The 26,106-nt window shown below is 36.2% G+C and overlaps 1 protein-coding gene and 1 long non-coding RNA gene across 18 annotated transcripts in view; one reads left to right on the top strand and one right to left on the bottom strand.

Annotated features, from left to right (window-relative positions):
- Positions 1–26,106, top strand: part of RBMS3 (RNA binding motif single stranded interacting protein 3) — a 1,248,509-nt gene that overhangs the window by 1,015,600 nt on the left and 206,803 nt on the right. For all 17 annotated transcript variants that reach the window (XM_070238087.1, XM_070238085.1, XM_070238082.1 and 14 more), the window contains one exon: positions 5,158–5,237. In XM_070238087.1, the coding sequence (XP_070094188.1) occupies positions 5,158–5,237 (80 nt within the window). The remainder of the gene's footprint in view (positions 1–5,157; positions 5,238–26,106) is intronic.
- On the bottom strand, positions 69–4,996 carry LOC138918076 (uncharacterized). Its single transcript, XR_011427016.1, has 2 exons — positions 4,904–4,996; positions 69–2,825 (listed from the first exon to the last, which is right to left on the bottom strand). It is a non-coding gene; the product is annotated as an uncharacterized lncRNA (long non-coding RNA).

Raw genomic sequence — 26,106 nt, 5'->3', positions numbered from 1 at the left:
TCCCCCATTGTTAACCCATTACATTATCATGGCATATTTGTCAAAATTAAGAAACTGACACTGGTATATTACAATTAACTAAATTCCAGACTTTATTTGTATTTCATGAATTTTTCCCTGGATATCTTCTTTCTGTTCCAGGACCCAATCCAGGGTACCCTTTTGCATTTAGTTGTCATGTCTCACCAGTCTGCTCTGATCTGTGATATTTTCTCAGACTTTTGTTGTTTTTCCGGAGTAGTACTAGCCAAGTATGCTGGAGAATGTCTCCAGATCTGGGTTTGTCTGATGTTTTCCTCATGATAGGATCCATATTATGTATAGGTTTTTAGAAAGAATACCACAGAGGTGAAGTGCTCTTCTGGTCGTATCATATCAGAGTATATCTCTATTTTTGAGAACAAGTGCTCTGGTTAATAGTTGCTGGATGGAATGGAGAGAGCAGGATCCCGTCAGCTTCAGAACAGATTAAAATAGAGCAGTCTAGGTAATCAGGACAGATGACATGAGGCCAGCAATGGAGCTCCATCTCTTCCAAATAGACCATCAGAATTGAGAGTCAGGACTAAGATTGTATTCCAGGGTTATCCACTAACTAGTCTTGGGGAAGCCAACCACAGTCTACTAGAGTTAGTTTCTTCATCTGTGCAATGTAGAAGTTGATAGCTGAGGCTATTTCTAGTCCTGAAATTATGTGATTCTAAAACTCTGGAGTAGCTTTTCATTAGTCAAATATTCCCTACACTTCCATTTCCTAAGAGGAATGTGTTGTAATGCTGAGCAAGGCACTACCCAAATGTCTGGGTTTTTGCAAAGAGAGATGGCAGGGAGGCCACTCTGATTCACTATTTGGCATTTATGACACTTGTGCCCTAAGAATGTCAAGCACTTGTCAGGAAGAAAACAAATTATAAAAACTAAGAAGAAGATTCACCTTATTCACTCATTTTTGTTCCTGAGACTCACTATTATTCCTTCCATTAAAATGGATTAAGAAGTAAGTGACATAATTTGTTTTTGAAATGTCAGAAGGAGCGCACATTTTAGTACTTTTAAAAAATCTTTTAATGTTGACCCTTTGCATAACTCTTACCGGAAATGAGGATGACTGGCTTGCAACTTTGGATGTTCTAAGTTACCAATAATTTGTACAAAGCCTGTGATTGCAAAACCACAAAAATTTCACAATAGTGGAAATCTCTAATTAACCATAATAAATGACAGGGTGGATTTGTTTTAAATATATGGTTAATAATGCTTATTGCTTTAAGATCATAAATGGAGAGATTCTTTATTGCGGTGAGATAGGCAGGCTGCAAATGGTTTTGCAAAATACCTTTCCAACTCTGCATGTTAAGTCTGACCCAGAACATTCTACTAATATTGGATCAGGCTCTCATTTGATGTAATTTGCTTGTGGGAATTGTATTGGCTGTGAAACTAGCTCCTCTCAGTAGCTATTGTAAAAAAAAAAAAAAAAAAAATTAAAAATCACAATTCTGTGGTGCGTTTCGAATGACTGAAGCCAGTTTCCTAGGCACTGCGACAAGAAAGAATGTCAAACGAAAGCTTTAACGTGTACTTATATTTAAACATCAGACCTAACAGAAAACCCTGAAGCTTTATACAGTGATTGGAGCCTTGTAAGAACCTAATTAATGTATCGTCGGGTGAATGGTTGTCCTGGCACGCGAGCTGTTCCAAGGGACACGAGGGGGTTCAGGTACCGCCTAGAAAGAATAGACACAGTTGTAGTGATTCAGTGGCCCATCTGAAAGGGACATGTAAAGGCAGCTTTGTCTGGCGTGCCGCCTTTTCAGACCCACTTGATAATGCTAGTGTCAGTTTCAACTGAAGCGTGTGCCAGATTGCAGATAGCTTGAGCTGGCGTTTCAAAGCGGTTAATTGTGAAACTTGAGAAGAAAATGGGCACATTCTTCCTAAGGTGGCTATTCAAATGCAGTCTCTTCCTCCCCAGAGCACCGTGGGTCTCACTTTTGTTCTGTTTCCACATAAAATGCATGAAGAACACTAAGCCTTTCCCCTTGGCAGCGCCTATATTGCTGTCTTTGCTGGGACTGCTTTGCCTTGTTAAAATGTGCCCTGTGTATTAAAATGAAATTGTCACTGCTGGGTGGTACAGCGTAACATGGTTTGACACTAAGCGCCGGCAGCTACAGAAAACAGACTTTTATTGCATTTATTCTTTCAGAGACGAGAGTCTCTAAAGGCCCACTGCAGACATTCACTTAGTTAAATCTGAATGAAGCCAAAGTGAACAATCTACGCGGCTATCTTTGTGTTCGTAGAAACAGCCCCTATCCGGCTTCATATGGCTGTGAAACAGTCTTAAGAAAAGACGATCACACTCAGAATCCAAAAGGGAGGAATTGAGGCTTTCAAATCGGAACAAAAATATTTTAATTGGGTAGGGTGGGTTAGCCACCTGATTTTCTTCTTTAGCTTCCTCTGAATTCCATAAAACAAGTTCCGTAGAATCAACACACACACACACACTAACCCCCACCTGGTTATAGTCTTCGTTTAGAATTCCATGTCATTTTAAGACAAAGAGAAAGGATTTGATTTGTAGGACTTTTGCAAACAAGTTTTAGATTCTTAACTGCCTTTTATCTAGATGAGTACCCAGAGAGAGATTCCAGGGAGGGGGCTCTGGGGCATAAACTTTTCATTCTGGAGCTCTCCTGGAATAAAAATTCCATAAAGTAACATCTGTAGTAATTAAGGGCTTACATTTCCTCTTCCATTCATGTCTCTGCTAGGAAGAAAGGTTATTTTCCCTAAGAGACAATAGATAGTAGATCCTGCGGGAAGAGAAAAAGAGCAGAATTAGAATTCTTTTGTTCCTAGAAATGGAAGTTTCCTATTCAAAAAAAAAAAAAGTTGGAAGACTTACTGTAAAAGATTCCATAGACAGAAAACTTGGAGGAGTTAGGAAAATTGTCCTTAGCTACTCCTAAATATTTGGAATAAGGAAAGATTCATCTTTCCTTTTCAAGCCAAACATCTGATTTTGGGGAATTTGTGATTAAGCAGTGAACAAAATGCTATCTTTGTTTTTATTGTTATTTATTAAAATTGCATGTTATTAACCTTAGAGAGTGTTTTTCATTTAACTTGGTGAAAATGATTCATTTTTCCGATGTTCTTCAAAATAACAATTTTGTGGATCTGTTGGACCATCTGATAAGTCAATGCTAACCTATTGGTATCCTGCGCTCAAATTCGTCAAATTAGTTCCCTGCACTTTCTTGTCATAGCAGGACCACCTGCATAATATGTGGACCTGGAGAAAGATAAAAGTGCAGGACCTGTTGTTAGGAAATTGTTAAGAATTTTCAGATGGCGACGGCAGAGTTTTAAACCGAGTGCATGCTTGTTCTAAGTGCATAGCTCTGTGGTTCTGCACACGTCTCACACCCTGGAAGTCAGTCCTTCATGGTAGGTAGAGGTTTGCCATGTGTATCAATACAGAAAAATGTGCATCCATCCCATGCTTCATAGGAATGTGCATCAGAAAAGAAATTCTTAAAAATTCAAGAGAAAAATTAATTACAGCTCCTCAAATGGAACGCACTCCTGCTACCATCTTCAAATTCCTTAACGTGATAATTCAGATGCCTTTGTCTGCATTTCTTAGCTTATCTCCAAGAGTTTCCCCATGTGACCCTTCTACTTCAGTCACAGCGATCTGCTCACTTCACGGCATCTAAAAGGATGCCGGCTCTCACCTGCCCAGCTTGGCCCCCTACACTAAGTAATCTCTAAGGGCGGTCTGTCTGGCCTTCTGTGCCCCCTTCTCAGTGTTTCCTTGGCTTCTGGAATTCCTTTCACATTTGAATTCTTATAGTTGTAATAAATGTAAAACTTTGGCATTTGTTTACATACATATTTTTTCCTTGTTTCCTCTGCATGTATATGGTTATGTAATATGATTTTGAAAATACACATAAAATTTAGACGTGGAAAAATTTTACAACTTGGGTCAAAGCACTCCATTCCAAGAAAGCTCACACTAGTAACACAGCAGAAAATCCAGAATTATACTTTGCCTTTTAGACAAATTTCACACATTTCATACACATTCTTTCACATGTATGTGTGCTGTTTCTTAAATGTACTTTTGCCTCTAGTATATTGTTTGTGAAACTTAATATCTTTTAATCAGAATCAACCCTTTAATTTTTATCTTCCCCATCCAATTTTATAAAATAATAAAGGCCAGATATAGTTAATTATTTAGAAAATGTTGCCAAGACTGTTCTACTTAGGATATGGCAACACTGCCAATATTGACATTATGATGTATGGCTCAAAATGTTCGTTCATTAGCTTGTATGTGAAATGCCAAAATTTGGCACAAGAAATCCAGTTTAGGAATATTGATACTTAATATGAAAAATAGAGGATGCCCAAAATTCAAAATTAAGAAAGTTCAGAACCTGAGGGTTGTGTATTTGTCTTCTCCTCTCACATTTGGGACCCCAAATAATTCCCTTTTGCGTTGTTCACCCAGTGGGTTTTCAATAAAAGTGTCATGGTGCTGATGACAACACTGCTGTATTAATCATTCCTTTAGGCTGCAAGCGGTTGAAATCAAGCACATCTACTCTCCTTGTTTTGTGGAGTCCCTCAGCAATATAACTTAGTGGTTACAGTATGGTTTTGGTGGCAGACAGGCCTAAGTGAAAAATCCCAGCTCTGCCACTTATTGGCGAGGTGGTTCATCTCTCCAAGTCTTGGCGCCCTCCTTGATAAGAAAAGCAGTAACAAGACCTACCTTTCAGGTTTGCTAATTCAGACATTCAACATATATTTATCGAGCTCTTTCAACTGCCAAACATTGCTGTCTGGATTAAGTAAGATAATTCCTATTTATTACCTCTGGGTGAGGACTCAGCACAGAGCCATCCACACAGGCAGCTTTCTACAGTAAGTAATGCCCTCAACAAGGATGAGTTTGTGATGTTCTATCAGACTGGTCATGGTGGTCATGGCAACAGTTGACAAGTCTAGTAAAATTCTCAAATCAAACTTTTCCATGGCTTTCCTGTTTTCCTTTTCCGTTTTATTTTTTTTCTGTGAATATGCGCAACTTCATGAAAGTATATGATCTCTGTTTGCTTCTTTTTCTAGAATGGAGTCTACTGAAAAATGTGAAGTGGTAATTCAGCATTTTAATGGAAAATATCTGAAAACCCCACCAGGCATCCCAGGTAAGAAATACCATTAAGTAATCATTCAATAATGTCTGGACTTATTGCTATTATTAGAATGACTACATGGTAAGGCTTTTGGTTGATCACTGGGAGGGAAAAAAATTACATTTATAAATGTGTGTATTTTTAATACTATGTAGCAACTCATCTTTCTCAAAACTACTGAATGCTTCTTGGTGATTCTTCTTTGGCCTTTTTTTGAATCTCTGTTGCTAATTCCCTAAAATGAATTAGAAGAAAAACACGACAAAGAACAGTTATAAATGCACGTTCAGTGAAAGAATTTTGTGACTCATCATTAATATTGGTATCTTGATTGATATCTAATTTATAGAAAATCTAAACAGTGATACTCATAGTGGAGTCCACAGATTGATGTCAGTTTCCAAACATTTCTTACCAGTCCATGACAAGAAGAGTATAGAAAGTGAGAGTAAGCATTTAGAAACTTTTATAGCAATTTGACATTGTCATTAAATCTGTGTGCATTTCATATTTTACAAAAATATCAGTTACTGACGTATTGAAATTTTTTTTAAAACTTTCCATTCATCAGAGATAGTTTGAGATGCACCAATCAAGACTGTCCCAGGGCTTTTCACATTTTCCAAGGCGAAATTATTAAGATTTTATACACATCATAAGGTGATATAACTTTATGCTATTAAGAATTATATTCAATATTAAAGAACTGGATATATCACGTGTCAGGGCTTAAGCTAGAAATACCTCAACTTGATACTAATCTGGTAGTAGTATATATGGAAAATACTTAGATTAGATTGGTAAATTTAAAAATATATCTTACTCATGCGTAAAACTATTAAAGATTGAATGAAGTACTAAAAAGGAAGAACTACAATAAGTAGATAAGGAACTATGTGACTAATGCATGCTGGTTTACTTGTTACTCTTTTGTTTTCGGTGATTGTCAGGGGAGAAATGTGACTCCTTCAGTCTTAGGCTATTTTCCCTTTGATCTTTATAAGCTGGGTTTCTGTGGTGTTTGCTATGTGATACGTCGACTGCTTAAAACCCACGGTTAGAGAGCTCAGCAGTTGAGCATTTCTGTGCCCTAAAATATGCTGAAGTTATATAAAAGAGGAAGTCTGAACAAAAAGAGAAATATTTTTGTGGAGGGCTCAGGGTCCTTTGATGACTTGGTTGGTTTGGGGAAGATGTCAGGAAAGGAGAAAGGCCCTTTAGACTGACGCTTGAATGATCTAGAAAATCCAAAGTAGCGTCTCTGGTTAGTCAGAGCTAACACACAGTGAAGCTGTGCCTCGATTTGGTTAGCTTCCACGCGTAATGTTCCCTTGAGAACTGACTGCTTTTTGATCCAATTGGAGACATATGGTGTTGCTAAGAAAAGAGTTAACAGTTTTCATCTCAGCATGTAAGCTGCCCTTGCATTTTAAGAGAAACACAATTTTTTTTCTTTTAGCATAAAAGACACTTTAAGAAACTTTGCTCAGACCCATCATTGAATAAAAAAGTTGCGTTTTTTTAGATGATTTTCCCCTTATTTATCCCATTTTATCCACAGATGCCTATCTATATAGAAGGCAAACTAGATGTGAGTTAATATAATTATATAAAAAATTCAAGAATGAGCAAATTATGTAGAAATTATTGTTGATTCAAGTTTTAATACAAGTCTCAGTTTTCTGGGTTTCTTCCTCTTCAGAAAAAGACATTGAAATCCTTCTTGATTTGATTGACTAGAAACTGTTTTATTTGGTTTTCCCTATAAAACATACAGCTGACTAATACAATTTAATGGTAAAGACAAAGAAAGTTACTACAAATCTCCAAATGTCTGGGCATTCTTCCTGAATACGCAGGCTGTGATATCAACCTATCTAATATCATAGCTACACCCAATGGAAACATTGTGAATAGCAAGAACTTGGTTATGAGTTTCTCACTCACTTTTATCTCATGGGAATCTGAGAGGCAGAAAAAATTATGCTCAGTTATAAAACTCTTAAGAGATATAACTTTATGCTTCTGAGATTTGCACTTAACATAATAGAATAAATATACGATATTGATCATCATCAGTACTTGAATTTGCTTATTTATGCATTAGAAGCCAAGTAGAGTTTAATAAAGCCTTCAAATGCTAACAGAAAATATCTAATCTTTGATGTTTAAGTCTGATATGGACTAAAAGAGGCCATAAAGCAAGATGTGGGTATTTTGGAAGGTACAGTAATAAAATACCCTAATTGGGTACTATTACTAAGTCAAGACAGGTATAACAAAATTTGGGTGTATGCTGTTTGCCTTCATGCATCCTCATTGCTTATTTGTAGTAGATGATTGAAATCTTACTTTCAGAAACTCATATCTTAATCCAATTTCGTATTCCATCTTGAAGACTATGAGTGGGATGTCACTCTGAGCCAGATATCAGATTGGAAACAATTTCTTTGATATTTTCAAAAGAAATGTCTGATTTCCTAACTTTTTTAATAGTAATATATCTTCAAAGAGACAGTTCATGCTTGTGGGTATACTAATTAAAACCAGCTATAATTGATTTGACCCACCTGCAACTAAAATAGAATTCAAAAAATTGAAAATTTTCAGTGTTCCACGTTATCAAGATTTGGCATCTTTGAATTCAAAAGTTTGTCGTTTTATAGAACTCACATTGATGGTTTCAGTGTAATGCTTTAAGGTCGTATGACTGAAGGACCTACAATGATCCAATAATGGCCTGAGATTCTCAAGCGCTAAGAAAGCTGTTGAAAAGATCCTGTGTTAAGTCAATCATCTTCTTCTCATGCTAGAGCCCTGCTTTTACCCTTACTCTAAGGAGGTAGAGAACAATTGGTACCAAATTTCCATTCTTTACTTCTCCATTTAGGGATATCTTGGGGAAATGTACACATGTCATTGGGCAAATATAGTGCTATTTTATTTTCTGTCACTCTTGATGATGATTCCCCTTATGGGAGGTGCAAAGTTAATTATTTTCCTGAGATGATCCTCTAGTTTCCAAATACCTTATTGTGCCATTTCTCTAAAAGAACAGGAAAAAAAATCCACTTCCAACCAAAACTTTGACATTGCTTTGAATTCAAGTTCTAAAGACACCATAGTTAAGGATATCTGCCAGGACTTATGACATTGACCACATTTATGTTGCTGCCTCCATTTTGATCTGAGTCATTCTAGGAACAATTTACTCAATAAACAGGATTCGTGATGGTATTTAGTTTTGATTCCTGACAGATTATGTGCGTTGAAAGGAAACTTTGTAGATATCTTCTTTTGGCTCATACTTTCGCTCTCTGGGCTCCTCCTATTTGTTCATAAAATATCTAATTTTAATGAATACATCATGGATAGTTAATGTCTACTAGAGCCTCCCAGAAGTAGTTCTGTTCACTCTGGATTATAACGTTATCCCCAGATTTTGGTTACCTGGATCAATGAAGCTAAATATACATGGAAAAAATAAAATTATTGGAGTTCTGGTATATACGGTATAGGAAATTAACAAAAATTAGAGGGCTGTGTTGCCTCTAGCAGGTGGGAAGGAGAAGCCAAAGACACAATGTCAATCATTGTGCCACCCATAGAGAGAGATCATCCAGTATTTTCTCCCTCCCCTAGAGGGAAAAGAAAACACAGTGTTCCATAAATGTTGCATGTCCTACATATTGATCTTGATGTTTTCTGGACAAAATGAAGGATCATTAGTTGCTTGTCTGCCTAACCCAGACATTTCTTTGTCCCGTAATGAATTGCACAGCAATGTTGTGCAGCCCCAAAGTGTTCCATTTTCAAACCTCTGGCAAAAGCAAAGTGTAAGTTCCCAGACACTTCAGGTATCTGTAGGGCATAGACTTGAAAGGCTCACTTTCAAAGATCCCCCGGAGCAGAGTGATGCACCGTGCGGAAAAGGCTTCCACGTGCAAGGACATGTATTGATGAACGGAACACACAGGCTAGTTTGTAGAAAAATAAATCACGTTTTGCTCTCAAACTAGACTTTTTCCCATAAGCACATGTTTCTATCAGTAGAGTAGTCTTTCCAGAAGAAAATGGAATGACCCACTTTTAGTATGATTTCTTACTCTTTAGATAATTATTTCTAATCCTAATTGAACTCCAAGAAGTAGAGAAGGGTCGAGGGAAAGCTTACCACATTTGGGATCTTTTTAATTTTAATGAATCTTGTGACCAACATAAATTTGGACAAATAATTAAATGAAAAGAAATTATGTTTTTCTAATAAATCAAGTAAAACTGTATGCCTTCTTGATACTTTGACATATACGTTTACTATTGAGTGTTTATGTAAATAAAAACTGTGTAAGATTGTGGATATATATCTATACCTCATGGGAGCTCCAGAGCAAAATATCAACAACATACTTCAGTGAAATTTGTATTAAAAGACATGGTTCAAAATTCCAAATATGTAAGCAATAGACTTAGAGATTTTTATTTATCAGTGAAAAATATCACAGAACATCCCAACCGGCATTTCCTCAGTGGTACCCATCTATTCAGTCCACAAGGGAAACTATACTTCAGTAAGAGGCAACAAATAGAAAAACCTTATGATGTACAGTTTAGCAAAAACATACCTCTATAGTTATACTGAGGTGAAGCATTGCCTAACGCTGCGTTTTTCATCTTTGTGAAACTAAAACATCATTTACATAATAAACTTTGCAAACACTAAAGCCCCAAACTGGGTATCAGTTTAGATTTCTCATTAAGAGGACTTTTGCAATACTTAGAGCTACTTTCTGTGAAGTAATATTTAATGTTAGTGATGCCTTCTAGATTATTTCTGTGTACCAAACACATAATTAGTTGCTTCATGATGAAACACCGTTGGAATATTATTAATGAACTTCACAGAGCAGCCTGACAACTTCATGGTCAATAGGACCTTTGAGTCTGTAGGGATTCTATGGATGTGGACTTGATCAATCGTTTCGCAACCTTCCTATGGAGCCATACACACCTGATACTGTGAAGGTAGTCACGTTATGAATTGGTAACTGATTAGGTAGGGGAGAAAGGAGGCAGAGATGATTGCATTTCTAAATCTGGATAATGAGAAGCCAGATGGAGAAGGTACAGGGGATCATCTTCAGGAGATTAGAAATGATTGGAATGGTTTGGTGCCCTGTGCTACATCCCTCTTTCCACTGTGACTGCAGCTGCAGGTGAGATGAGCAGTCTCCGTGCACCCTGGAAGGATCCCATCTCAAGCATCAACCACTTGTCTCCACATTTCCAGCTCAGGGAAAAATCTATAAAAGCTCACTCAAACCAACATAGGTTTTCTGCAAACTCTGAGAGAGTTATCACTCCCTGGGACAACCCTCAATCAATGGCATATGGGAGTCAGTGGATAAGATTGGGCCTCTCGCTCTTTGGAAGGACAATTCTCAGTCACATTCTACAGGGTTCCTTAGAGGGTTGCCCACAGTGGTAACAAGCTCAATGAGGCACATTTTATTGGCTTTTCTTTCTTCCTTGCCTTTTTTTTTTTTCCTTTTCTATCATATCTGCTTCCTGGCATCAGCTCTCAATTAAACTACCTTGCCCTGGGCTCTGATTTGGGGGAACTAGAATTAAGGTGGGTGTTCCAGGAATTGTGATGGGGAACAATATTTTGATTGAAAACTTCTGGCCGTAGAAGAAGGTAGACCCAGCTAAAGTAGTGAAGTGAATTTCAAGGCCCAAATATATTGTTTTCATGACTTTGTTTTTTTTATAGCAGCATTTATGAATCACACATTAGGGATGATTAAGGCAAATATTAGTGGTAGTAGACAGATGGTAGTCAGGGTTTACATTTAGCAAGAAAGATATGAAAGAACTTCAGGACAAAGTGCCATCAGTGACATGGCTGACCTTAGAACAGCTGACGACGTAAAGAGGTGGATGGTTGATGAAAATGGGAAGGGAATGAGTGACTGGGAAACAGTCGCAATGCCAGCATAGAAAATTATGGTCACAGAGAAAGGAATCTGTCAGGTTTTGGTCTTGGGTAACGTAGAGGGGTGGGTGTTGATAGTGAGGTCCAGTGTGCCAATGCCTGTAGTTGGAGCACGTGAACTGGAGATGATCTTTAGCTGAGCAATTGGAGGCTTCTGATTAGAATGATGGAAGGTTTTTCAACAATACTGTAGATTTCCTCACTTAATCTCATACTTCTCTTGACTTTCTCTGAAGTTCTCATCTTCATAGGAACAGGTTAGAGAGTATGAACAGTGCTGAAGTAACTTTTTGTTTATTTATTTGATTCTGAAAACCATGTTTTTTTTTTTTTTCTTTCTTGTGCTTCAATGGCTATTGCTTAGCTCAGGGTAGAGTCTCAATAAACGTTCTTTGGCATTGCTGCACAATTTCACGAATGAAATAGCCCTCGTACTTATATTTGCTTTGAGTGAACTTTCTGGGGATGTATGGGGGATTCGCAGCTCCTGTGTCATCACCAAACTTGGTGGAAAACATCAAGAGAAGTCTTTTCATAGTTTTTGGCGAGAATTCTCTACAACACATTTGTATATCTAAATATACAAAGAGAGAGAGTTCAACATTCACAAGAAAAAGAAACTAATTTTGATTGAGAAAGATTCTAGTTACCTTTCGAGAAGCCTCATTTTTCCAAGACTGCCTTTCGGCGTGTTATGCTGGCATTCTAATTGTTATTTCTTTAAAGAATTCATTCTTGGATGATGCACTGATGATTTTCTTTTCTGAACATGGCAAATGGTCTTGCCTAATTTATGTCAAAATAATGTCTAGATCTTACCTTCTTGCCACTGGATCTAGTTGAGCTCTGTTACTATGCTGCACTTTTGCCTCTTTGTTTTCTCTTCTTCACATAAAAATGTGAATATCTTGAGAATAAATAGAAAAGAGAGTTTCTTAGTTTATGCTTTTGGCCCTTTTGGCATAGTGTTGCTTCTCCCTGCCTAGAATTACCATATTGGCTTAATATTCCTATTAAAATATAACAATATAATAAAATCTATAGTGTTTAACCAATATGATATGCTCAATATGCTTTGCTGACCATATATTTTCTATAATTATGCGTAAACACTAATAAAATTTGTCTGGAGTATCAACCTGGCCCCAGAATTTGGTTTTCTTTTTTTTGAGGAAGAGTAGCCCTGAGCTGACAACTGCTGCCAATCTTCCTCTTTTTGCTGAGGAAGACTGGCCCTGAGCTAACATCTGTGCCCATCTTCCTCTGTATGTGGGATGCCTGCCACAGCATGGCTTGATAAGTGGTGCATAAGTCCACACACAGGATCCAAACGGGCGAACCCTGGGCAGCTGAAGTGGAACATGGGAATTTAACTGCTGCACCACTGGGCCAGCCCAATTTGATTTTTTTTTTTTAATGTCTTTTTCCTTCTTCTCCTCAAAGCCTCCCAGTACATAGTTGTGTATTTTAGTTGTGGGTCCTTCTAGTTGTGGCATGTGGGACGCTGCCTCAGCATGGCCTAATGACTGATGCCATGTCCGCACCCAGGATCCAAACCAGCGAAACCCTGGGCCACCAAAGTAGAGCATGCAAACTAAACCACTCAGCCGTGGGGCCAGCCCCTGATTTTTTAAAGGAGTCATAATTTCCTGGAATAGAGAAGAGGGATAAAGAGGTTTTCTATACATCTCCAGAATCACAAGCCATTCATTTATTATTTCTAAAATAATAATTCCATTCAGGTTTTCAAAACTTCTACATTGAAGATTTCACAGAAAAACTTAGAAAGCAAATTATAAAACCTTAATTTTATTTCTAAGACAATGTTGGGCTTTGCCTTCTGTCAGCATCACTAATGAGTAGTTAAACCATTTAGTGTCTGTCCGAATGAGTCCTATTAGCAAGCAAAGAGGGTTGAGTGGCTTAAGACCAATTAAGACATAAGCCATAGAAACCAAGCTCTGAATAATTAAGTGCTTAGTGCATTTCCAAATCTAGAATCTCATTAATAGGATTGATTTAAAAACACATTCTAACCAATTTTTGGATAAATGGGTAGTATCCTGAATTAAAGAATTGCCACTCTGTCCCAATAACCATCAAGAAGTCTGCCATGCGCATAACTCATTATTTATGATCTAATTTTTCAGAATGAAAAGTCAACAAAATTTAAGAAAATATTTTAAGAGGAATATGAATGAAAACACTCATTAGGCAAGCTCTGAACCAGCCATCATTTGTTTATCTTATAACTGTTTCCTCTGATTTCTTACCTCTTTAAGCCTGTGAATGATGAATCAATTAGTTTACTATTATTTTAGTCATTTTTCAATACAGAAAGAGAAATCTTTCATAGGAAATTGACATTTCTATGATCTTTTTTTAGACTTCATATATTTCAAAGACACATTTGTCCCACCAGATTGTACATTTTCTAAGAAAGAACTTTCGTGTTTATTTTTCCCTTTACCCTTAAACAATTTGCCTGTAAACTCTTTGAATGCAAAGATTGCACCTTGCTATTTATTTTATGTTTCAGGATCTAACCCAATGCCTGTCACAGAAGAGGACTAGTAATTATTTGTTAAATAGGTAAATATCTACTTGTGGTAGGTAGAATAATGCTCCCCCAGCCCAAAGATCTCTCAGTTCTAATCCCCACAACCTCTGAATATGTTAGGGTACATGGCAAAGAGAAATTAAGGTTGCAATTTGAATTGTTTGCAAATAAACTGACCTTAAAGTAGGGAAACTATTCTGGATTATCTGGGTGGGTCCAATGTAATCACAACGGTCCTTCAAGGTGGAGGAGAGAGGCAGAGGAGGAGATCAGAATGACGCAATGTGAAAAATACTTGACGCACCATTGCTGGCCTTGAAGATGGAGGAATGTGGGCAACCACTGGAAGCTAAAAAGGCAAGGAATTCAATTCTTTCCCAAAGCCTCCAGAAAGGAACTCAGCCTTCTTGACATCATGATTTTAGCCCAGTTGGATCTGTGTCGGACTTCTGACCTATAAGAGCCACAAGATAGAAAATTTGTGTCGTGTTATGCCCCTAAATTTTTTTTTTCTGCTTTTTCTCCCCAAATCCCCTAAGTACATAGTCCTATATCCTAATTGTGGGTCCTTCTAGTTGTGGCATGTGGGACGCTGCCTCAGCGTGGCCTAATGAGTGGTGCCATGTCCATGCCCATGATCCAAATGGGCGAAACCCTGGGCCACCGCAGTGGAGCCCGCAAACTTAACCGCTTGGCCATGGGGCCAGCCCCTTGTTAATTTTTTATAGCAGCAAAACAAAACTAATAAACTAGTATAAAGGTTATTTCAAGTGAATATAATCCAAACTATTTCTTTTTTTTTTCTTACAACGGTGGCCAATCTTACTCTTTTCTTCTTCTTCTTCTCCCCACAGCCCCCCAGTACATAGTTGTATATTCTGGTTGTGCTGTGTGGGACGCTGCCTCAGCATGACCTGATGAGCAGTGCCGTGTCAGCGCCCAGGATCCGAACCAGTGAAACCTTGGGAACTTAACCACTCGGCCACAGGGCTGGCCCCCAGACTATTTCTTAATTACATTACTGAACAGCCACTGGAGAACTTTCATAGCTTCTCCTATTTTTAACTTCTTTGTATCATTTGGGGTGCTTGTATGGTATATAGGAAAAAACTATCTTGTTAATTACTTTGACTTTACAGTTTCCTTATACCTTCTCATAAGGATGTATTAGAATGGAACTCTGTTAAACATCTAAAAGATAGTCTTTGGGGATGGGTCTTTAGATTTCAGAGCACCTTATTTATGACCCAAAGAAATCAAATATTAATTCAACACATCTAGTTCCATAAACTATGCCAGGGAAAGTATACCAATTGTAAATCTAAATTTACGCAAATGTGTGTCTCTTAGGTCTAAACCTTAATACTTGCTTTCAATAAATCCTGTTATTGAAAAATCACTAGGGCTTAGAAGAGCTCATAGAGGTTATATAGCTGATATTAGCTTTAAGGTTTAGATGATTATATCTAAAGCATAGATGATGTTCCTATTCCAATTTGCTGTCCCATGAAATAAAGAGTATCCTAAAGCTTTGAATGGTTGAGTCCTATATGAAAGCTTAGTTTTGAGACACAAAGTGAAAATCCAGGGAGGTACTATGGATACTTATATGTGTGAACAAAAATATGTAAACAATACTTATTATTCAAGTGATTAAAAAAACTTTCAGTGAATTTGCAAAAATGTATTTTCAGCCAAAGGTGTATTATAAGATTAGGAGGTTATAAATATGAAAACATAATCATTTTCTCTGGAACTGATAGTGGGACTTATTTTGGACCACAAGTTTTTATCAAACAGTTTTACTAGTTGAGTCACTGAAATGTTCTGAAGCAAAACAACTCAACAATTTAAGTTGATATCTAGCTGTTTGGTATTAGCGCAGATTTTGGCACTCCCAGAGTGCTTGCCCGACTTCCATGAGCCAGCCCCTACGTCTCTCTTTCTATGTGGACTGCCCTCAGCTTGGGGGAGCTTGTTTTGCCTATGTGGAATGAGTCAGAAGTGCCTGGGAACTTAGGTCTCCGTGGTTGGGGCAGCCCTTAAACAGTGATTGACAGGTATTGGGGTATCTGTATTCTAGTTCTTTTACTCCTCGTGAGAACACCCTGAGTGTGACCTTCACTATCTACAGTCTCCCTGACTTCCCTGGAGGCAGACATACTAGACACGCTCTAAGTAAGGTAGCAGTTGTTGATAGGTAACAGGCTGCTCTGGAAAAAACATAGATAGCTTGATTGGTGATAAGACATTTGTAGTGGTAGATAGCATTTGGATCATGTGTTCTGTGAGTGAGTAGGTCACTGGTTGGTAGTAAGATTTAACTAATCATAATATGTCTTGATAAAGGTCCATTCAAAGGAAACAAAACTGTACCAATATATAAGACAATGGGGTTTTAATAGAAAAATTCTTAAAGTACAAAAGCATTGAAGTCAAATACTGAAACTAACCTATTTTTATGTGCAATCACTTTAAGATGGCACAGTGTGTTTGAGCCAAATGGTGGTCCAGAGACCTTTGGGGTCCCTGAGATTCCTCCAGTGGTCTGCAAGGTCAAAATATTTTCATAAAACTGACATATTGTTTGCCTTTTTCACTATGATTCTCTCATGAGTGTAGAGTGGAGTTTTCCAGAGGCTACGTGATGTGTGATATGGCAGCAGACTGAATGTAGAAGCAGAAATGAGAATCCAGCTGCCTTCTATTAAGCCAGAAATTGCAGAGATTTGCAAAAATATAAAACAAAGCCTCTCTTTATTTATTTTGGTTTGGAAAATACTTTTTATAAAAATATATTACTTATCATGGAATGGGTTCATTATTGCTATTTTAAAATAAATTAAGGAAACATCTAAAAATTTCAGTTTTATTTCCTAAAATGGTCAATATCAATAGATATAACCTATGTAAAGAAAAGCTCTCTAGGGTCTTCAGTAATTTTTAAGAGTGTAAAGAGGTCCTAAGAAAAATGAAAAACAACAACTTTGAATATTCTTGTTACAGAGTAAAATTCAAGATTCAAACCCATTTATCTTCTCACAATTAGAAAAAAGTAAGGAAGATACCAGGATAAAGATGAAGTTTAAAATATCCTTTCAGGCCAGCCTGGTGGTGCAGTGGTTAAGTTCACACATTCTGCTTCGGTGGCCCGGAGTTGCCGGTTCAGATCCTGGGTGCGGACATGGCACCACTAAGCAAGCCATGCTGTGGTAGGCGTCCCACATATAAAGTAGAGGAAGATGGGCACGGATGTTAGCTCAGGGCCAGTCTTCCTCAACAAAAAGAGGAGGATTGGCAGCAGATGTTAGCTCGGGGCTAATCTTCTTAAAAAAAAAAAAAATCCTCTCATCTTTCTGATCTCATTTTGAAAACCTAGTTGTATTCTAGAAAGCTATTTTAAGTAGAGGCATTAAGAAATAAATTTCTATTAAATGAATTACACTACTATTTTTTGGGAAACAAGCATGCAGATACCTTAATCTATAGTGCACGTATTGTTTTGTTTTCTCAAATGCAGAGGCAATGCTTATTCTTCTGAACATTTGCATTATTATTTTATTAGCAAATAGTATATTGTTGGACAGAGTAGGAGAATGTTTTATTGAAACAATGTGTATACACAGCATTGGTGAGATGCCGGGATGGTGGGAATGGAACGGTGTAAGTTGTGAGTGGCATGTGAGTCTACCAGAATTTAGGGAGAGTCTAATATCTAAGAACTAGAAGGCTAACCATATATGTGACGTGGGAATTATGTTATCATAATAAGAGCCATTCTGTGTCGTTTCTTTTGGTCACTGCTAATTTCGTGTAGTGCTCATCTTACACCTGGCCTGCACCATCGAGTTCTATTCACCATGCGGGATGCATCTTATACAGGCTTCCAGGTTTGCTGGTTGTAGTAAATAATAATGTTAATATAATAATTATTATAATATTATAAATATAATTATCATATACTTATATATAATTTAATGTTATAAATATAATAATATTAGTATATTAGTCTTATATTATAAACTAACATGTAAGTAATTAAACATTGTATACTATTAGCGTTCACATGAAATCTTTCTTTTTTCATTTTCAGAAATAGTAAAATCTCCTATCATGGAGTCTGAAAATCATGATTTCTTTAATCTTGTTGCCTCTTAACCTAACATGAAAGATCTCTAAGGAAAGTAGTTGTCTAGTCATCCTTAGTAACTGGTTATAATTTTAAGCCAATGAATCCATGTAATAGATGAAAGAATTTAAGATAAAATTTCTCCTATGATTTATTTTGAAAAGACACGATTTAATATGTGTTTACATTCTTTGACAGCCCCTTCATTTCTCTCATCCCAAGGACAAGTGTTTTGCATCTTTGCTGCATCTATATGATGTTAAAGAAGAGAGCAACATCCACCTGGTTTATGATACGCTTTCTATGGGAGGCTCATGGCTGGGATACTTTTTTTCCTCTGTGAGTTTAATAGGTGGGAGGACACATATTATGGAGAAAACCGTCTCCTCCTTTGGAGGCAGATGGATCTTGGCTTGAGTTTTGGCTCTGTCTCTTTTTTAACTTTTGAACCTAGGCAAGTTATTTAGCCTCTTGCCATGTTCTTGATGGAACCTAATGTTTCTTTTAGATGTTTATAGTATCTCCTTTACAAAAGTGTTGCTAGAATTAACTAAGAGATTTTGTACAGCTTCACAAAAGTTCTCACAGGAAATGGTAGACATTACCATTATTAGTAGCAGCTGTTAGCATCATGAGAATCATTTCAACAACATCTACCCTTTAGGCTGGAAATGTAATTTAAATATATAAATATAATTTAACTGTTGAGGTCTATGAACTACAGTCATGGATGGGCATTATCTGTTAGATGGAGTATATAAGGTGTACCTTGCTTAAAACTAAGTTAAGACCACCCTTCAATTTTAAACATTTTGCACACGGTTGCCATATCTCATTCTAGAATGGTATCCAATTGATTAAAATTGTCCAGATTGGAGCTCAATAGTTTTCTGGAATGATTGGAAAGAGTATAGCATCGGATAAATATTTACCTGAAATTTGCTCTGGTGACTCCTAGATTCATAAATACGTGTCACATTTCTGATAGGACCAAGATGGCCATGTTAATACAGAGGATCGTTATTTTAAGTAAAACAACTACAAAAGCATGTACGATCTCAAACTTCTTGTAATGCTTTCTCAGCATATCTTTGTACCTCCAGTTCACAGGGCCTAGAATCCCATTCTTCTACCCTCATTTCTCAAAGAAATTCTGCTCAAAATAAATACATTTTTCATGCAGATTTTCCTGATTTTCAACTCCCCTGCTCTTAACTCTACTGCATCACATTGAATTGTTTTCTCCTATATTGGGTGTCCATCTGTGATATGTAGCCTCGTGTGGCAATTGCTGTATACTTACCTTATCCCACTGGATGCTAGAATTATGCCTTTTTTAGCCTCATATCTCCTCCAGTGCCTAGCATTTGTATGTAAGAAATGCTTGATATGCACACAGAATTGAATTTTAAAAAGTTGAACACATTATTCCAGTGTGATTTCTTAAAACTGTCTTAATATTCTCTTGAAGTAATGCATTCAATTAGTAAATGCTTATAAAGTGAATGCAAAAACCATCAATTGTGATGATTCCATATAGAAATATTTTGCATAATATGTTCCTCTTTGTAAGTTTTAAAATATTTAAATCTCAGAAGCTTTCTTTGGGATAGAAGACAATGTTCAAAAGCACAAGAATCGTTTTCTTTCTTTAAATTATCTTTCCATTCTACCTTCTATTTTCCATTGCTCCTGTCTCCAGCTTAGAAAAAAAAAAGAAAAATTAATGGCCTATGGAAATTAAAAGAAGCAAAAAGAATGTAAAATAAATGTGTTGGAACACCAAACATCCTGTTGGTTGTTAGCATTAACTCTACAACTAGCAATTAGACATATTTTTTTTTCTAATTAAAATCCTTTGAGAACACAGCTCTAGTCTTTTCAAAGGTTTCTCTTGTCCTAAAGCTTCCTGCAGGTTCTGTCCTCATAGTGCATGGGGGCTGTCGTGCCTTGTGCCATCAGTGGAATGGATTCATTAACCTTTGCATTGATTTCAACTGTTGTTTGAATAAATATTTATACCCTTTTTCCCTGATGACTTAAAGAAGTCCTTTATCAATAGCACCAAGAGCTTCTCTCCTTGACCTTTGTCACCTGTTCATTCAGAAAATTTTTGTCAAGCTGTTTTGTTTACATTGTTAATCTCTTGCTGGTTGGTCAGGTTTGGCACAGAAACATATTTGTCCTGAATTCAGTAGAATTACTTTACACTCTTTTGGCTTCTGCAGAGAAGATAATTTCTGTCTTTGGTTTCCTGTTTTACATTCAGGCTTTAGCATTTCCATTTTCTTCATATTTGTCATTCTGGGTTTTTTTTCTGTGTGTAGAGTATTTCTCTTATTACTCTTTCAATGTGACTACTTCAATTTCACCTTTTCACATCAGTATCTCCTAAAAGCTATAGGTAGAGGAGGTGTTAGCTAAGCTATGGTGGTACAAATTTTGCAATATATGTGTGTATCAAATCAGCATGTTGTGCAGCTTAAACTTACTCAATGTTATATGTCAATTATATCTCAATAAAGCTTGGGGCGAGGGAGATAGAATTAGAGCCAGGAAATGTTTCCGTTTTACTGTCCCCACATTCTATCAATAAACCCTTTTTTTTGTGGGAAGAAAAGGGGGAGTTTCTGTATGCCAAACATTGTGCTTAGTGTTTTATGGGTTATTCTATTTCGTTCACAAAGCGCCCTCAGGAAAAAGGCACTGTTCCGTTTTGCAGATGAGGAGGCTGAGACTGACAGAATTTATGTAAATTGCTCAGACTCAGACATAGTAAGTGGGCTGATTGATCCCAGGAATTAGTTTTACCACTTACTAGATGTGTGACCTTGGGCAAATTACTTAACCTCACTGTGCCTTAATTTCCTCATTAGCAAAATGGAGATAATTATAGTTCCTTCTGTATTAGTGTTGTGAGGGTGGCTGTGGATTGAATAAGTTACACAATATAATAATGTAAATATAGTATATTTATGTTGGAATGTTCCCGCTAAATGCTAAGTGCTGTTAAATAGCACTTAGTTACACTATGTCAAAATGTCTTTTCTTGGATGCAGAGGGGAAATACTATAGGAGAAGAAATCAGCAAGAAATCCGGTAACTCTTCCCCCATGCATGTTTTCCTCCATCCCTAAGCTTGGAAGACAAAGTTTCTTCCTTATTTGTTAAATAGAATGAGTAGTAATATTTTGTATTGGGTTAAATGTTTCATTCCTTTGGTCCATTCAAAGCCTTCCTCTTTGAGATTTAGTTACATACTTCAATACTCATTTTAGTTTTCAGAAGAGTGGAAATATTTGGCCATCACTTTCAGCAAACCATGCACCTGGCTTTTATACTAGTGTTTAATAAGTGGTTCTTTTGTTATAAAGGAAAAGTAGCCTGTTTATAGAAACTTCCTTTAGAGAAACAATCCTTCTTCAAGAACTTATCTGTAGAATGATTTTCTTTGCTGTCTTTGTTTTGAGTTATGTATAAAGTTTGAGAGCTGAGTCTAGAAGAAAAGGCACATTACTAAAAAGCTTCAATTAGAAGAATTACAGACTCATTTTTCTTCTTCTGTGTGGTATCCTTCCATTGGATGGACCAAAGAAGCTATGGAAATAATGTGAGACCTGATAATGCCTTTTGTTTTTTTGCATTCCTGAGATACCGGAGAGAAAAACGTCTTGCTATCAGTACTGTCTTTTAAGCTGAAAAGTACCACTTAGAAAACCAATTACCACAGAGAGCTAATTCAAAGAACTGAATAGAGTCTCTTCTGTGGTTACAAAGGGGCTACAAACCTCAAAGTCATAAAGGAAAGTAGTATCTACTGGGGTGAAAACAATTCCTGCAATCCTAGATTAAGACCAAAACAATCGAATCTAAATGACATGGTAGAAAATCCATACAGTTCAATGATTGAAGACAAAGATTGTATGCTTTAGAGCCTGGTTTATCTTATGGTAATTCAATGTCCTTTACACTAGTAGATAGTTTGAGTATTTTTCTTCATTCGTTCAACATCTTTAATTTGAGTATAGAGTAGACATAGGAATACATTTTCAGAGTGAGGCATAAACACAGTGGACGAAGCATAATAAAGGGGCCAGAGAATGGGGGTAAAAAGAGGAAGTGATCAACTCCACCTGGAAGTGAGAGATCAAGAAATATTCTTGAGCCTCACTCGTTTTTACTGAGATTAAAAGACAAGGATGGAAGATCCTTGCTAAGCAGAAGTAAGCTGCTTGATACTATAAAAATTCCAACCAATATGCTTGAGTTTAAATTGATGAGAGCCAATTTGTGCTGGTGAGAACCAGGTAAAGAGGACTAGATCAGATCCTGATGACCCCTTTGGATTGAATAGAACTACATGGAGCTGGTTTGATTGGGTTGGGTTTGATTTTAAACTACTCAGGTTAAGTTCTATCCAGTTAGATTTTTTTAAAAAATGGATTGGATTTAATCTTATTGTTTTAACTAAGTACTGTCTGTGTTAAAAGATATTAAGCATTTGTCTATCACATTTCTCATGTGTTTTTTTTCCAGTTTAATGTTTTACTTTCATTTGTTGAAATAATAGTTTAATCTTTATGTGAAATAAAGTAATCTTTTCCATTGTATCTTTAAAAAAAACTTTTTAAGTGTAAAAGATTTCATTCACATTCACTTCTGTATCTTCTGTTTTTCTCTGTATTTAACTCCTTAGTGTATTTGGTATCAAATAAGTATCTAAATTGACTGTTTAGCCAAGTATCTCAGCAGCACTTAGAAATTAATCCATTTCTTTGACACTCCTTGATATCGCCTTTCCCTATCCTAGTTTAATTACCTGTGATATGTATGCTTTCTTTGCACAAGAGTCACACCGGTACATGTATCCAATCATTATAATATATTTTCTCTCACAGAATTAGTCCCTGCTTTAGATCTTACTTTCAAGTTTTTATTTTTTGTTTTTAGCTATTCTTGCTTTTTCCGTTTTCCAGAACTACTTTAGAATCATGTTGTCACCCTTTCTCCAAAATGTAGATGATATGTTATTAAGGCACTGTATGAAGATGCAGAATAGTTCCTCAGAACTCCCTTATGCTGCCCCTTTGTGGTCAGACCCTCCCTTCACCCTTCAGCATTAGAAACCGTGACTTTGTTTTCCATCTCTGTAGTTTTGCCTTTTGCAGAATGTTATATACATGGAATCATACAGCGTGTAATCTTCTGAATCTGCCTTCTTCTACTTATCATAAGGTATTTAAAATTCATGCATGTTGTTGACTGTGTCGTTAGTTCATTTCTTTTTATTGCTGAGTAGTATTTCATTGAATTGTTCTACCTCATTTGCCTATTCCCCAGTTGAAGGGCATTTGGATTGATGTCAGTGTTTGGAAAGTACCCATTTTTAATGCCAAATCACTGTCTTTTTAAAATTTTGGTGCTATTAATTGGGAGTGGATCTTGATTTTTATCTAATACTTTAGGTAATCATAGGTAATAATTATCTAATCTTTAACTTACTTGCTGTCTCTTATGTAACTAAATGTTAAAATATTAAGCCATTTATTTTTCTGAGAAATTTAAAACTTGATTATGATGGATTCTTCTAATGTTCATTTGGTTTATTTTATATTTTGAATTGGTAATGTGTATAAATAGTTACAAAATTCAAATGCTTCGCAGTGAAAAGTAAGTTTCTCTTCCCTTTTCTGTGGTACAGACACTCTAGGTTCCTCCCTAGAAGAACTAGTGTCAACACTTCTTGCATTTCCAGAGACCATTCCTGAATCCCAAATGTACATTTATGTTTTCATTCCAATGGTGGCAAGTACACACTCTCCTCTAAAGCTTGAGGTTTTTAGCAGTGTACCTTGGAGCTCATTCTTAGCATTACAAAGAAACCTGTCTCATTTCTTTTGTGGGTTGTATAGTGTTCCACTGTATAGATGTGCAATACTTTTTATTAAAAATTTCAAAGTTCCTTACTTGAGGATATCTAGGTTATTTACAATCCTTTTCTATTACAAATAGCACAAAAGTGAAAACTGATATTTGTACCTTTTTCCACATAGATGCAAGAATATCTACAGGAAAAAATTTGTAAAGTGGACTTGCTAGGTAAAATAATACATGCTTGCTTATTTAATTTTGGCAAATTTTGCAAAATTGCTCCTCCTATTGCTTATGCTCAGTCACTGTCACACCCACCAGTATGTCTCCTCTCCTGGCTCCTTGACCGATACAACTGAAACGAATCTTTTCCCGCACTGATATAATACGTGAAAATTTACCATATTTTAATCATAATAGTAATAATAGAAATGTGAACGAAGGTTGAGCATCTTTTCATGTGTTTAGAGCTTTGATAGTTCCTCCTTTTGAACTTTCTGTTTATATGGATTGTCCATTTTTCAACTGGACTGGCAGCCTTTTTCTTATTAATTTATAGATACTTTATTACATTAAGGAAAGTTGTTGTTTGTCCGTCACTTATGTTTTGCCTTCATTCATGGGTTTTTTGGGTTTTTTTTTGCTGTTTCAGATTTTTAAAAAGAATATTCATAATTTTTATGGTAATGACCACTCTGAAAATATTAAAGTCATTAATTTTTCTCTACTAATTTTACCATTTCATTTTTTAAAATCTAATCTTGAAATCACCTAAAATTTATTTCAGCTTAAGTTGTAAGATGGAGAAACCAGCTTTATTTTTCTTTATTTCCTGATAGTCAGATATTCCAACATCATTTATTGAATAATACATTTTCCTCATTGAATTCAAGTGCTATATTTTTCATCTACTAAATTACCACATATATTTTTTAATTTCCTTGAAATTTCAATTGTTTTCATCGATCTACCTGTCAAATCATGTGTTAACTTACAACTTTAATAATGGGTATTTTGTATGATGTTTTAATGTCTGGACGGGCTATGCCCACCACCACCTTGAACTTTCTCTTCTTTTTAATAGTATTCCTGGGGGTTTTTTGCTTTTCCATTTTTTCATACTAACTTTAGAACTAGTTTTTTACCTACTTCCCGAAAGTCTATGGTCATTTTCTGATTTGTTCATTTATTATTTTAAGTGAGGCAAACCCATTGTTTTCAGGAGGAGACCTTCACCTTTGAATGCTTGTTACCAAAGGAAAACTATGACATCATCTGGCACCCCTTTCAAATTATAGCCACATGTTCCAGAATGCTTTCTTGCTACCCTAGACAGTGTGACTTAAATCACTCCCGCCCTGTAGGCAATGCTATCCATTTTCTGTCTCTTCCAACTCAAAATCTTAAAAGCAGAAGGTATTACAAGATCTTATAACTCTGAAAATTTACAGGTGATTTAGGTAAGAAAAACCAACCATGTTGAGATCCTTTTCCATCTTCTTTGACTTTGAACGCACTTTTACTAAAATGAATAGCTCCCTTCTACATTAGCATAGAGAAAATATTTCTTGCCCCATATTTCAAAAATGATTTAAAGACTCCATTCTGGAGAAAAGAAAAAGAACAAGGTGGATGAAAAGTAATATATGAAAGTTAAAACATTGTATCACAACAAAACATAATTGTGCTGTAGGGGTTAAATCTCAAAGAATGAAAACACGTGCCTTATACCATTTAATTTCGTGAAGCGTCTTTTGTAAAGTATGGTAGGCCATTATGAGGACTTCGTTACATAGTTTACCTTAGTGTGGATTGGAAGTATTGTGTTTTGTGGATTTTGGCTCTATGACTTTCCAAAGAGCATGATTCATTCATGAGTAATCTGTAACCCATACTCCTCGTGTAGTCATTAGAAAATCCTGCCTTGATTTTCCATTGAATATCAAAGCTCTCAGAAGTATGCCATTGGGAATGAGCCTGCACAGATGTAGGAGATTCTCCAAAATGACCCAGTCCAGGCAGTGCTCTCTCCTCCTTTCATTTCTCTGGTATTGTGATTTACCAAGTGTTTAGCAGGAAGAGATTAAACATTCATAAGAATTGCTTAATTTTCAAAAGGACTGCTTTTTTGTGCCTGCCCCATTTTCTTGCTTTTTGAGTCAGTTATAGGGATTTTGAAGTTTAAAATACTGAGATATTTTATAGCATCGATGGTAAAATATTTATGCTTTGATATTGAGTGAAATTTCCCAAATTGCGTCATCTTTGAAATACAAATTTGATTTACATTTACTTTTCAAAGCTTTTAATTCTTTTTGGTGACTGTCCC

Source organism: Equus caballus, chromosome 16 (genome assembly GCF_041296265.1).
Source record: "Equus caballus isolate H_3958 breed thoroughbred chromosome 16, TB-T2T, whole genome shotgun sequence".
In the NCBI taxonomy this organism is placed as follows: Eukaryota; Metazoa; Chordata; class Mammalia; order Perissodactyla; family Equidae; genus Equus; species Equus caballus.
Note: the sequence above shows the minus strand (reverse complement) of the source record. Positions and strands in the feature narration are given on the sequence as shown.